Source organism: Falco cherrug, chromosome 19, assembly GCF_023634085.1.
Source record: "Falco cherrug isolate bFalChe1 chromosome 19, bFalChe1.pri, whole genome shotgun sequence".
Taxonomy (NCBI): Eukaryota; Metazoa; Chordata; class Aves; order Falconiformes; family Falconidae; genus Falco; species Falco cherrug.
Window position 1 is genome coordinate 4321600 of NC_073715.1, and position 14043 is coordinate 4335642.

The 14043-nt window shown below is 63.6% G+C and overlaps 2 protein-coding genes across 2 annotated transcripts; one reads left to right on the plus strand and one right to left on the minus strand.

The window, feature by feature from the left end:
- Window positions 1-1554: 1554 nt before the first annotated feature.
- NDUFA4L2 (NDUFA4 mitochondrial complex associated like 2) lies at window positions 1555-8229 on the plus strand. Its single transcript, XM_005435740.3, has 4 exons — window positions 1555-1660; window positions 5670-5758; window positions 7544-7604; window positions 7855-8229. The coding sequence occupies exons 1-4, from the start codon at window positions 1604-1606 to the stop codon at window positions 7909-7911; spliced, it is 264 nt and encodes an 87-aa protein (XP_005435797.1). The 5' UTR covers window positions 1555-1603; the 3' UTR covers window positions 7912-8229.
- A 795-nt stretch (window positions 8230-9024) lies between these two features.
- On the minus strand, window positions 9025-14027 carry SHMT2 (serine hydroxymethyltransferase 2). Its single transcript, XM_055696749.1, has 12 exons — window positions 13903-14027; window positions 12611-12808; window positions 12428-12507; window positions 12005-12205; window positions 11840-11921; window positions 11463-11585; window positions 11215-11354; window positions 10813-10978; window positions 10641-10740; window positions 10234-10389; window positions 9617-9724; window positions 9025-9440 (listed from the first exon to the last, which is right to left on the minus strand). Exons 1-12 carry the CDS (start codon window positions 13924-13926, stop codon window positions 9313-9315), a joined length of 1506 nt encoding a protein of 501 aa, XP_055552724.1. The 5' UTR covers window positions 13927-14027; the 3' UTR covers window positions 9025-9312.
- Between the last annotated feature and the right edge of the window lie 16 nt (window positions 14028-14043).

Below are 14043 nucleotides of genomic sequence, written 5' to 3' on the forward strand. Positions count from 1 at the left end.
CTGGCATCCCCCAGGCGTCCTGGGCCCCTAATGCGGCTGGGTGCCCTCTGAGCATCCCTGCTCAGTGCTCCAGTGCTGCGCTCCAGGGGGGTCATGGCCCTGCACTCGAGTCCCACTACTTACACACGTGTGCACACGCACATACCCTGTGACCACCCCTGCACACCCATGCTGTGACCCTACACATACCACCCCCCCATGCACCTCGCTACTGTCCCTGTGCCGCAGCCGCCGTTGGCAGAGGAACACGGCGAAGGACACATGCGTGCCTGTGCGGAGGGCAGGATGCACTCTGTCTTGGGGAGTGGCACTTAATCAATCCCATTTCAAAACTCTAATTATATCAACAAAGGCCTCAACACGGCGCTACTGGCTGCAACTCAGGCCTTGTTTATTTATTTCCACACACTCCAGAGAAATTTCTCCCCTTTGTCCTTTCACACTTTGCTGAAAGAAATGCGGAGAGGATGGAGCGGCGCCTGCAGGGCTGCACTGTGCGGGTCAGAGGGTGCTGAGGTGGGGAGGGATGCTGGACAGCCAGGCAGCGGGGCAGCGGCAGAGCGGGGGCTCCCTGGGGTGCTCCAAGCCAAACCTGCAAAGCAGGGGGCTGACAGGCCAGTGGGGAAAAGAATTGGCCCAGGGCTGGCGTGCATGTGTGTGTGTGCATGTGTAGGGGTGTTTGTGTGCAAGTGCCTGCCACCATGCCAGCATGTATGTTGTCTACCCATGTATGCGTGTGCCGTGCATGTACGCACCTGCACGAGCCAGGACTGGGGGGGCACGGGCTTTTAGCCATGAGCCCTCAGTGGAAGGGGCGTGCAACAGGGGCTGCCTGTGCCCTTCAGGTGTGTGACGCTGCCACCATCGCATGCCTCCTCATCATGCTCTGCCCGCCTCAGATACAGGCTGCGCTGGCTCTTGCCACGGCCGCAGCGCGACCAGCCCCCACGCCTCGGTCAGGGTCGGGGAGGGCCAGTCCCTGCCCAGTTCCAGCCTGCTGCTGGCGGCTGCCCGCTCAGTCCATCTCCCCAGTCTTTTGTTAAGAGCCAGTGGATACAAATAGCTGGTTTCCATATGCACAGCAGCATCTGTTACTGCCAGGGAGATTTGCATTGCTAAATGCAAATTGGGTGTTATGTCATTTATCATAAATGGGAGGGTGGAGGGGGGCGCTGAGGGGAGGCAGCAAACACCGGCAAAGTTGTCATAACAAATCACACGACTCATCGTTCGCCCTGGCAGGAAGGTGCGGAGCAACCTGTGAAGGATTTGCACGTGAACGGAAAGGGCTGGCCCCTTGTACAGCGAGGGAAACTGAGGCACAAATGTGGCCTGGGGTGCAGCAGCAAACCCATTAACCCAGTCATCAGGGCTCACTGCGGGAGAGGCTGGAAGGGGCAGAGTGCAGCCCGGGCTCAGACCCCCATCCTCAGCCTCCTTTTCCCCTTCCAGCTTGTGTCCCTGGATGGGGATCCCCACACCGTCCCGCCCCGTCCCTCCCAGCCCTGTCGCAAACGCCTCCCTCGCGTCTCCTGCCCACCCTCCATCCTCGGACAGCACTCGAGAGCCTGCCATCGCAGCGGGACCTTCCCACACCCTCGCCATGAAGGGCCCCCTGCTCGGAAGCATGTTCTCCCGGCACGTCAAGCGGCACCCCGGAGTGAGTCACCCCACACCCTCTCCCTCCAGGGACCCCCGTTCCTCCCCATCTCTCTGCCCCTCTTCTCCTCCCAGGGACCCCCTGCAGCCCCCGTCCTGGGCTCACCCTTGCGCTTCCCTCACCACATGCCTCAGGGACCCTGTGCTTCTCCACATCCTTCTCCTTCCTTCCCACCCCCCCCATTCCTCCAGCCCTCCTCTGCCCTTTGCGCCCTTTGCCAGCCCCCTCTTCCTCCCACTCCCCAAACCCTTTCCCAGCCTCCCAGTCCAGCTCCCCTGCCCTCCCGGTCCCTTCCCAGGTTGTCCCTGCTTGCCAGCTTCTCCTTCACACTGTCCTCCCAGCTCTTGCAGCATCTTCCAGGTAAGCTGGGTAGTCCCGGTGGTCCCCAGCCCTCCTTTGCTGAGGAGAGGTGAGACCACCCTGTGCTGGCTGACCCGCTCCCACCATCCAGACTGCTGAGGGGCCAGAGCTCCTTCGCTGAGCCAGGCTGGGCTTGGGGCACATCGACTCTTAAACACACCCAGGCTTACTTGCCCTGGCGGGCACGCCTAGTCTGGGGCTCCGTGTCCTCCCCCCACTGTACCCTGCTCCGGGGGCTTCTTTGAGGGAGGGGGGACTGAAATCAAGCCCCCTCCTCACTGGCCCTGGCAGCCCTACGTTTGAAGCCCCAACTCCCATCCTTTCAGTTCAGATCTGTCCCTGTCCCCTGCCGTCAAAATTTCAGGCTGAGGGTTTTGTGGCTTAAACCCTCATAAACTACAGACCGTCCAAGACGGTGGCAGCTGGGCAAGTATGCCCGCTCTGCCAGAACGGGCTTCTTTGGCTGCCAGGATGGGTTCCCTCCCGCAGCAGGGACCTGGCCCTTGCCAGAGGGTCCCCAGCCCCCCGCTTGCCTATCCCCCCCCACCCAGTGCCCTCCCTGGGGTGCTGGCAGGGGCTGGTGGCCTGGGGAGGGTTAACGAGCTGCAAGCTGGAAGTCACGTAAGCTGTTGGCAGTTGGGTTTGGGGAGGGTAAAGCAGCCAGGCTGGAAAGGATGATGAGCCATGGCTGAGCATCCCGACGCCTGGCTTGGCGGCAGGCTCGGGCAGGGGAGTGGAGTCCAGGGCTGGAGCGGGAGAACCTGGGGCTGGGCTCTTCGGGGCAGCCGGGACACGGGGGTGCTTTGCGTGTCCTCGGTGAGAGCGGCTGGATGGACGGCACCAGCCAAGGCTCCTGCACGCTCTTCGTGGCACTGCGGTGTGTTTCTGTGTGCAGAATGGAGGGATATGGGGCTTTTCTGTTTGTGTCTGCCATGGTGGTGTGACTTAGGCGGCACAGAGAGGCCCCCAAACAGTGTGTGTAAAGGTGGGTGGAGTGGGGTGGTCCTGGGTGCCTGTACGTGAAGTGCCCAGCGTGTGCCTGGCGTCATTAAGCAGGATTACTGCCGGCAGAGGTTGCTGGGGCAATTTTTGACATGTCATCCACTACATGTGATCAGCTGCAGCTCGTGCCGGGCAGGTACATCAGCACTTTCACCTGGCAAGAGACTCTCCCACCGCAGCATGCCCAGCTGCCTGCCCGCCTGGCAGTGATTAATGTCCCAGGCATGCCGGTGGAGCACCGTGGCAGTGAAGCACAGGAGGTTTGGAAGGGCAAGAGCCCACCGGCATGGCAGTCCAGGGCTGCACAGCTCAGCGGGTGCCTTTGGGCGCTGGGCAGAACCCACCACTGCGTCCCACTGCCCATTCCCCTCCATGCATGGTCCTGCCGTGGGATGCTCATCCAAACCCTGGCATGAGGTACTCATTCCACCCCCTCCAGGCACAGGACCCCTTGCCTCACCCAGCATCTTCATGTGTTTGTTTTCTCCTTCCTGCTGTTTTTGTTGCCAGAGCAGTAGGAAAGGGGCCAGATCCCCACCCCGGCAGAGCTGGCACCGGCTCATTACTGGTCACTTGGAAGTGCTGGGTGATGGCTGGGGCTGCAGCCAGCCTGGTGGCACCAGCCGTGCCTGGCTGGGGGGCTTGGCCTTGCTGCCGGCAGAGATGGGGGTCCCAGGGAGCAGGGGAATGCCTGCCTCATGCCAAACAGGTCCCCACAGTTGGGGTGAGAGGGCAGACACTGCACACACTCAAGCAGCGTTTTAACTCCCCGTATGCTTCAGGTCGAGCTCTCAATAAGTCTTGTTTATTTTTGTGCACGTCTTGGGGGGGGGATCAGGCCCCACTGCCTGCACTTGCAGCTCTGAGCCCCTCGCCTGCTGCATGAGCGGTTGCCCCAGCTCCCCCTACCCTTAATTCTTCCCAGGCATTAATTACCCAGAAGGTGTCAGCAGCAGATGGTGAGACGAACCCATCGCCCCGAATCTCCTCCAACGGACACTGCAATTCCCAGTGCTGTGGAGTTCGTCTTGATTAGCCGGCGCGGTTGGGTAGCGGCTACTGCCAGATCCTCCTGGCACCCAGCCGCACACGGCGCAAAAGATCATTATCTGCTGATGCCTCTAACCTCCCAAATTGGCGTTGGCATCTGCCGGGTGCTTGATCAGCCGGTGTGAGTGCGGAGCGCTGCTTGGTTTGGCCATGGGTGCTGCCAAGCAGGAGCTGGGCCGTGCTGGGAGCACTGGGAGAGGATGCAGAGGGGTGTCTATGTTGGGGACCAAAGGCTGGGCGGGGAGTGCCTGGGGAAGGGACACATCTGACTGCTCAGGTGTCTTCCCTACAAGACCCGCTCTGTGTGCAGGTCATCAAGGTGCTTGGCACAGAACAGAGGGGTTTGGACAGACCCTTTTCTTCATGGTTTAGAGTCGCCCCCCCAGACCCCCCCAGTCTCATCCAAGTGGGGAAACTGAGTCACCGTGCAGTGGGTGGTTGGGTGGGGGTTTGGAGACACGTGCTAAGAGCTCAAGCTGCCAAGCAAAATTGCAAATATAACCCAGGCGCTCAGGTGCTGGCAATGCAAACTGCACGGCACGCACGGCTCTTGCAGCACCACCAGCCCCCGCTCCCCGCTAATGGGCACGGCGAGGCGCCGGCCGTGTTTGCCTTCCCAGGGGCGCGGGCTGGTGGGAGGTTCATTACGCTCAGACCGTCTTCCCCAGCGCGGGGGCTGCGGCAATTTGGGGGAGGTCAAAGCAGCCTCGTCTCGGCTCCGATTGAGGCCATGTCCCCCCGGGCACTGGGGGATTGGCAGCACGATGCAGGGGAGAGCGGAGATGAGAACATGGAGCTGGTCGCGGTGCAAAGGCCTGAGGAGGGGCCCTGTGGGCATGGAGGGGGGCGAAGGGACCTCCTGCTCGCAGGAATGCCCACTGCGGGGCTGGGGCAGCCCCTGGGGAGGGGGACAGGGGATCTCTGAGTGCCTTCCCCGCCGCCACTGCACTGTCACTGCGTCCCCAAAACCTGCTGTGGACCCAGCTGCTCAGCCACCAGCATGATGTCTGTCCCCAGTATGTCCCAGTTGTCCCTGCTGTAGGCACGGGGGAAGATGAACTGAACCCTCCTCATCTCATGCTTCACCGGGAGGTGGTGGGGAAGGGGTGCAGGGCCAGGGGGTGCAGCTGTGGGGGGCAGTGAGCCTGCCATGGGGGGCACCCTGGCTGGGGCCAACCCTGCCCAGGGCTGCAGCGCTGCACCGGGCAGGGACCGAGAGCCGTGGGGAGGAATCGTTAGCCGAGGCTCAGCCCCTGACCAGGGGCACCACGCATGCCAGGACCGGGCCCCCCTGCCCTCACCCGTGGCCACACCAGCCAGCACCGGCGCTGGGCAGCAGCAGGCAGAGGGGAAGTGATTTCTCATTCCAAATCCAATTCCTCTCCAACACGAGCCGATTTTTCTCTCCCTCTTTTAATTCAGTCACTCAAGCTGACAGCTACACTGTGTACCGCAGCCCAGCTACAGGATTGCTCTGCCATATTTCCCCTGTAAATCTCCCGGTGTGTCAGCTCTCCCTTTCACTCTCCAGTCAGCCTGATAAATATTCATTTTATTGGGGTATTTTTCATTTCTCTCTCTCTCTCTCTCTCTCCAGCTCATTCCCCTCATTGGCTTCATCAGTGTTGGCCTGGGCAGTGCTGTCCTGTACCTGCTGAGGCTGGCCCTGTACAGCCCAGACGTCAGGTATGGGTCGGGGTGCCCCTGGGCACCCCTCGGGCACTTGGCCCGCGCCCCCGGAGCCGAGGGGGCTGATGTCCAGGTGCGGCGGGTGGGCACTATGGTGCATAAGGTACCTGGGTGCACTCCGACACCTTCCTGGCAAACCTGGGTGCAGAGGCACCCGGAGGGGGTGAGGGAGGGTGCAGAGGTGCCGGGAGGGGGTGAGGGAACCTGGGGCACCATCTGCCCTCTCCTTGCTTGGGGGGGACAAGGGCCCCTTCAGTCCGCTGCTCTGGGCGCCGCACCAGCTGCTGTGGAACTGGGGGCTGGCAGGAGAGGATACGGGACGGCGGCGGGAGCGGGATGGATGGGTGGATGGGGAGGCAGATAAAAGCAGTATGTGACTGATGGAGAGGGGGAAAGACAGTGTGGGGAGGGATGGATTGATAGAGGAATGGGAAACCAGTGGGATGGATGGATGGAGAAGGAATGGGAAGAGAGAAGGAGGGATAGACAGACACAAAAGCGGTGTGCAAGGATGAATGGAGAGGGAGAGAAGGGAGAAGGAGACAAGGTGTGGGGATGGATTGATGAGGAATAGAGGCTGGATGGATTGGCACAGGACAGACAGGCATGCTGTGGCGCACGAGACTATTTTTTTTTCCTTGTAGCTCAGTGGCCCACAGTCCCTGCAGCCCCACGCTGTCTAATGCCTATCTAATATTTGTTTGCTCCCGGTAAAACGCTCATTGATTTAATTTGACGCCAGCTGCCCAGGGTACTTAGCTCAGCAATTAGCAGATCCAGGCACCTTGTCTTTGATGGTGGAAGCGCAGGGGTGTGCATGTGGGGGGTGGGGTGGGGGTGGGGGGGTTGGATAAAGCAACAGCAGCACCCCCACAGCACATTAATGCTATTAAACAGCTCCAGGGGTCTGCATTTGCAGCACAGCTCCTCTCCAGCCCTCAACGTGCGCACACACGCGCGCACGCACGCATCTTCCCAGATGGAAAATTCTGCTCTTGGCCAACACTAGTGGATTGCAGGGGGACGGGAGAGGGGGAGACGTGAGCTGCTCTCTCCAGGGACCCATCCCACGGCTTTGCTGGCCGTCCACAACCCCTCCTGGGACAGGACGGGACGTGTCCTCTTTGGGAAGGTTTTAGCTGAGCACCACCAGCCACCCCGTGCAGTTGCCTTGCACACTCACAAGCATCGCATGCTCACAAGTGCTGCAGTATCCGTGCTCACTCACAGCAGGTGGGCACAACAGGGCAGGCAGCAGCTCCCCCCGCTGCCCCCCAAACCGGGAATGAAGGCTGGGGGCTTTTGGGAAGGGGGGGCAGTCAGAGCAGCCAAGGCCAGAAGGGAGCCCCCCAGGCAGGAGTGCAGCAAGGCAGTGCCTGCAGAGTTGCCAGCTGGGGGCTGTGTGGTTGGGGGCGGGGGGGGGAGCAGGCAGACGTGCACCCCTGCACGTACGGCCGGTGCAGCAGCCTGTGTGCCAGCCCTGTGCTGGGGCGGCAGCCAGGCTGCAGTTCGGGTGAGTCAGGCTGTGGCAGGGATGCTCCAGGAGCACCCCCCAGGGAGCGTGCCTGCCCCTGCCCCCCCAGCTCCTCACCCCAGGGGGCTTGGAGGGACCCGATCAGAGCCCCCTGACCTGCCAACCGCAGCAGCACTGGGGTGTGTGGGTACAGTGGATTATTTCTGCAGAGTCGGGGCTGGGGGCAGAGTCAGGGTAAAAGGGGGGGAGGGCAGGGCCGTCTCCCCCACCCTCCTTACAGGTGCTGATGGCCCCATCACCCCTTGCAGCTGGGATCGAAAAAATAATCCTGAACCCTGGAATAAGCTGAGCCCCACGGACCAGTATAAAGTGAGCACTGGGCAAATCGGGGACCTGGCACTCTGGGGTGGGGGAATGGTCACACTTAGGGCAAGGCATCACGTTTTCTTCGTGGAAGCGGGGAGGTGGTGTCAGCCCTGGGGCAGTGGTGCGTGAGCCCTCCAGCTCCTTGTGCTCAGCTCTGGGAGGGGAACACCGGCCCCCCACCCCACAGCCAAGGCCAGGCTGCAGGGGCAGCTACAGGGGATGCGACACCCTCTCATGTCCTTCATTTCTCCAGTTTCTGGCAGTTTCCACTGACTACAAGAACCTCAAGAAGGACCGTCCCAGTTTCTGAGCTGACCCTGGGATGTGCTGGGGTAGGGGAGAGCGCACCCACCCCCAGCAGCACCATCACGGCCACCACCAGCCTTCCCAGCTCTCACCTGTCCCGCGGCTCTGCAGCAGTCACAGTGCACACAGGTCTGCTTCCCCAGCACCCCCAAACGTGGGGCTGTGCTCCTGCCCGCAATAAACTACATCACTCTGGGAGCAACATGACCGCTGCCACCAGCCCATGCGCCTTCCCGCCCTGCCTGGCATGTCACTCTCGCCATTGTGTCCCACCTGCATTAAACTTTGTCGGATGTTAATAAATTACTGGGGGCTGGGCGGGGGGCAGCAAAATGCATTATACATGCAGTTTCCCAGGCCCATAAAGATCGGAGACATTCAACACCCCCCTCCAAAGGTTGGGGTGGGGGCTCACATCCCGCTGGAAGTGCTGGTTCATGGCCTCTTGGTGCCGCGTTTCCTCTCTCCCACGCTCCGGGGCCCCAGGGGGCTGCCCAGGGACCACCCCATCCCAACGTCCCAACCCAGCCCCCCCCGGGGATGGAAAAGCCGTGTGGGGTGGAGGGGGTCACACACATGCACAAGGATACATGTGCATGTCCTACATGCGTGTGCAGCCCCGGCTGCCCCCGGGGGTTTGTGCCACAGGGCAGGGAGCTGGCCCTTGCCAGCGGCGGGGGGGGCCCTGCCCAGCGCTGTTTGTTCGGCTGAGGCCATGTCAGGGAACTCACGGCCAGGAAATACGGAGCAGATGACCCAGGACAGCAGATGACCCAGGACAGCGGGACGTGCTGGGGAATAGGTGGCTGCTGGCCTGCCCAGAGCTGGGCTACCTCCAGCCAGGCAGGGGGGTCTCGCTCATGGCTCTGCACCCTGCAGCAGGAGGAGAGCAGGGGGGGCAGCCTTGGCCACAGACCCCTCCCCACAGACCCCCACCATACCCGTCTTGCCTCGGGGGCAGGGGTTACACTGAGCAAGACCCAGCAGTCCGTGCTCCACATCCACCCACAGCACCCTGGCACAGTGCTATGGGGTCCCGGGGACGCTGTCCCCCCACAACACTTTGTCACCAACCCCTCCCTCCCCAGCTCAGCACCCACACAGCTCCGCACCAGCAGACCTACCCCCACTTTTATTACTGACCTCCCCCTGTAGAAAAGTGCAAGACTTGCCTGGACAGAGGGGACAAGGCTGGAGCGAGGATGGGTCCCTCCATCAGGGTCTGGGTGGGGGTGTCTCTGTACCCTAACACTGACAGCAGGATGGGGGTGGGCCCAGGGAGGGAGTACCCAATGCCAACGGTGCTGGTGGGGGATGAGGGGGAATGGGGAATGCAGAGGGTGGGTTTAAGCCTCCCCTCGCCCCTCGGTAGTCCCAGCCTGGCAGGAGGGGTGAGAGCCCCCGCTCAGTGGTCGCTGAAGCCAGGCATGGGGAAGGCACGAGCGAAGGTCTCCACACGCTGGCGCAGGTCAGCCAAGCGGCGCTGTGTCTCCGCGTCCTGCAGCAGGAAGGTCTTGAACTCCTGGAGCTTGCCTGGGGGCAGGGGGGGAGACGGTGTGAAGGGTGGGGGGACATTACAGCAGCCCCGTCCCTGCCCGGGCAAGGGGGGCAGGCTGGCACCAACTTGGGGCACGGCCCCCGCACCCCAAACAGAGAGGTGCCAGCTGGCACCCAGGAAGGCGGGAGATGGGGGCCCCCCGCTCACTCACTGGTTTTGCTCTTGATGTCCAGGGCCAGCATGATGCCCTCATCGATGAAAGCCACGACTTTCTGGAAATCCTCCTCACGGAAGTGGCGGGAGGTCAATGCAGGGGCACCTGGGGGGGGATGGAGCCCATCAGGGCCAGGAGCTGCTCGGGGGCACCACTTGCAGAAGCCAGTTCCACAAAGGGGCTCCCCAAGCCCAGCCCCCATGGGGTCCTGTGCCCCTCTCTGAGCCAGAAACTGGCTCCAAATTCCCATGGTGAGTCCTCAGAGAGGGGTGAATCTGAGGGGGGATGCCCCGGGGTGGAAGCCGGGGACTCACAGAATGGTTTGGGTTGGAAGGGACCTTAAGGATCCCCTAGTTCCAACCCCGCTGCCATGGGAACACCTTCCACTAGAGCAGGTGGCTTCAGGCCCCATCCAACCTGGCCTTGACCACTCGCGGGGACAGGGCATCCACAGCTTCTCTGGGCAACCTGTGCCAGCGCCTCACCACCCTCACAGCGAAGAATTTCTTCCTCATATCTAACCTAAGTCCACCCTCTTTCAGTTTAAAGCTGTTACCCCTTGGTCTATCACCACGTGCCCTTGCAGACCCCCCTGAGCAGGCTCTGTCCCTCACCCAGGCGCAGCCCCCCTGGCGTGAGCGCACTCTTGTCCCCCGGGCACGTGTTCTTGTTGGCAGTGATGGAGACGAGCTCCAGCACCCGCTCAGCTCGTGCACCGTCAATGCCCTTGGGCCGCAAGTCCACCAGCACCAGGTGGTTGTCGGTGCCACCTGGGGAGCAAGGGAAAGGAGTGAGGAGTGACAGCCATCCCTGAGCACCCCCGGCCACCTTCTCCGCTCTGCGGCACTGCCCCCGTTCGGCCTCCCAAGCCCTGTTCTGCCTTCCACCCCTCCCTCTGCCACCCAACCCGCCCAACGCTCCCCAATGCTGCCTAAGGGCACCGAGACCAAGCGGTGCCACTTGTGACCTACCACAGCCTCATCCCTCCTTACCCCCAGAAGGGCAGGGAAGGAGGCATTACCTGACACCAGGGTGTACCCACGCTGGAGCAGGGCTTGTGCCATGGCTTTGGAGTTCTTCAGCACCTGCTGGCAGTACTGGCGGAAAGCTGGTGAACTGGCCTGGGAGAGGAGAACACATCAGCATGGGGCCTGGGTCACCCCCAGCCCCGAGCTCACCGCCCCGGCACAGACCTCCTTGAGGGTCACAGCCACGGCGGCAATGGCGTGGTTATGGGGGCCCCCTTGCAGGGAGGGGAAGACAGCAAAGTTGATCCTGTCCTCCAAGTCGTAGTGTATCTCCTTGCCCGTCTTCTTATCCACCGAGCGCACGCCCTTGCGGTAGAAGATCAGTCCCGACCTGGCAGTGGGAGAGAGCTGGTACCGCTCCTCCTACCTGCCCGCTGTTGCCCCATGGCAGGGGCTCAGCCCCCTCCCCGCAATACAGGGCAGCACCAACGGCGCTACCACCCTCCTGCAGGTCCCTCTTGCTCAGCTCTGGCTCCAGCCAAAGCATGAAATGCAGCCTCTGCTTCGTGGTCGCTCACCATGGGCAAGTGTCCTCCCAGGGGAGGGGGTGGCAGGACGCAGCCTCACCTGACGCCACGTAGTGTCTTGTGTGTAGTGCTGGTGACCACGTCTGCGTACTCGAAGGGCGAAGGGATGACCTTGGCTGCCATCAGCCCGCTGACGTGCGCTATGTCTGCAAGCAAGTACGCCTTCACTTCCTCACACACCTGGGGACATGGGGAGTTATGGGCTGTCCCTGTCCCCACGGCCACGAGTGGGGTGCAACTGCCCTTATGCTGTGGCAGGCACCCAGGACGGAGACGCTGCCCCTGTACCTTCTTCATGCGAGCGTAGTCAACGAGGCGAGCGTATGCACTAGTGCCGGCAATGATGAGACGAGGGCGGAAGAGCCGTGCCGTCACCTCCAGTTGGTTGTAGTCAATCAGTCCCGTGGCTGGCTACGAGGGACGGACAGACAGACGGCTTGCTGAGGCACATGCACTTCCCTGCCCCCACCCCAGCTCTGAGCACAGGGTGTTTGGCTGAGTCACAGGCAGCACCCAAGCACCCTGCGGCACTGGGACACGGCCGTGACACTGGGAGGGTAGGGCAGGGGACGGCAGAGCAGCTTGGGCACCACAGTGACACCACCAGCACAGCCTGGCCAGCCGATCCCCCCTCTTCCCCCAGGAACCCGCCCCCCTTGGCTCACGTCAAGTTTGTAGGGCATTGACTCGAAGAAGATGGATGTTGCTGAGATTCTCTTGACGTCCGACATGTACCCATGTGTGAGGCTGCAGGGGAGGGCAGAGGTGCAGGATCAGGCTGGGCCCCCCAAGAGGCAGCAGGCTCCAGGCCACCCCACCCCACTACATACTGGCCCCCATCGGGCAGGTCCAGCCCCATCAGGCGGTCGTGGGGCTGCAGCAGGGCGGTGTAGGCTGCTAAGTTGGCTGGAGACCCTGAGTAGGGCTGAACGTTGACGCCCCAGCGGGCCGGATCCAGGTCGAACGCCTCCAGAGCCCGCTGCTCGCACAAGAGCTCGATCTGGTCCACCACTTCAGCTCCCCCATAGTACCTGTGGAAGGGAGGTTGTCGGGGGGGGCCTTCCCCTGACCAGCCCCACAGCTGCCCACCATGCCCCACAGGAGACCTCGGTGGAGAGGAGAGCCTTCCCTTGAAGCACCCACTCCTGCCCCGGGGCTCCCCTTCACCTTCTCTGCAGCTGAATCCAGGCCACGGCAGGACCCCCGATGCCACCAGTGCCCTCCCACCCCCAGAGCCTGCTTCCCCCCATTACCTCTTGCCAGGGTACCCCTCCGAGTACTTGTTGTTGAGGCAGGAGCCCAGGGCTTCCAGTGCCGCCCGGCTGCAGAAATTCTGGAGGAAAAAGGGGCTCAGAGATGGGACAGCAGAGCTCCCACCTGAGCAGGGCCCCCCCGGGACTGTCACCGCCCCCTGCGCCAAGGACCCTGTACCCCACCTCAGAGGCGATGAGCTCCAGCCCCCGGCACTGCCGATCCTTCTCCTTCTGGACCAGGGTCCACATCTCTGGGTCACTCTCAGCCAGACTCTCCTGTCCCGTCCAGCTGGGCACGTGCCCAGTGGCAGCCACCGCAGCAGTGCCATGCTGCGCCTGCTGGCTGCTGGTAGCCACACGGCCACCGTATCGCTGCAGGGCCTGCGCAGGAGATGGGGGGAGGGGGCTGACAGGCTGCGACCCCACAGAGGCGTGTGCCAGGCCCCCTTACCCCCCAAAGTGCCCTGGACCAGCAGGTGACAGTGCCAGCAGCAAGACCCTGGTGTTCTGTCTCCAGCCACTGGTGCCACCCTGCAGGGTGAGCACGCAGGGACCCCAGGGTCCCCATAAGGCACATGGAGACCCCCCCAAGGCCTCCCGGGCCCACGGCCGCAGCAGGAGCATCTTGCTGAGGGCCGATGCCGAAGCAGGAGGAACGACAGCCAGGCCCGCTGCGGGTGCAGAGCACGCGTGCGGCAGAGCAGCGCTCGGGGGGGACAGCCAGATGCTCAGCCCCCCGCCGAGACCCCCACGTTGTGCACAGTGCTGCAGGGGGGTGTGCAATGGGGAACCCCTCCAACAACCCCTCCGCAGCACCATGCACAAGGCTGGGGGGGGGGGAGGTGAGCCCTCACTGCGCCCCTCAGCCCGGGGTCCCGGAAAGTGAACTGTGCCCCCCCTCTTAGACCCGGTGCCGGTGCCCGGTGCCGGGTGATGTAACCGCCGTGGCCTCATTGCATCACCCGTGGGCGCCGGGCAGGGGGCAAGGCCGGCGGTGGCTGCCCCGGCCCGGGGACTTTGGGACAGACGCAAAGTCCGCGCAGGCCGGACCGGGGGTGCCGCAGCCCGGCGGGGGGGGGGGGGGGGGGGGGGGCGGGACCAGGCGCCGCTGCCCCGACACCCGCCGAGCAGGAGCTGCCCCCCGCGGCTGCAATGGGGCGCTGGGGCGGGAGGGGGGTCGGGACAATCGGGTACGCACAGCGCGACCCCCCCGGCACCGGGACACCCCCCGCGGGTAGCCGGATCGCCCCCGGGCACCGCGACACCCCCTGGGCACGGGGACACAGGCGGGGACCGGGACCCCCTGCGGGCATCGGGACCCGTGCGGGCACCGGGAGCCCCCCCCGGGTGCTGGGGCCCGCTGCGGGCACCGGCATTCCCTGTGCAACGGGACCTGCCCGGGCACCGGCACCCCGCCAGGCACGGGCACGGGCACCCCGCGGGCACCGGGACCCCCGCCGGGCTCCCAGACTCACCCTGCCCAGGCGGAGCAGCCACATCGCGGTCCGCGCTGCAGGCGGGTCCCGGCCGGGTCCCGGTGCCCGGGTCCCGGTGCCGGCCCCGGTCCCGGCCCGCCCCGCCCCCGGCGCGCGCTGCTGGGGCGGGGCCAAAGGGCT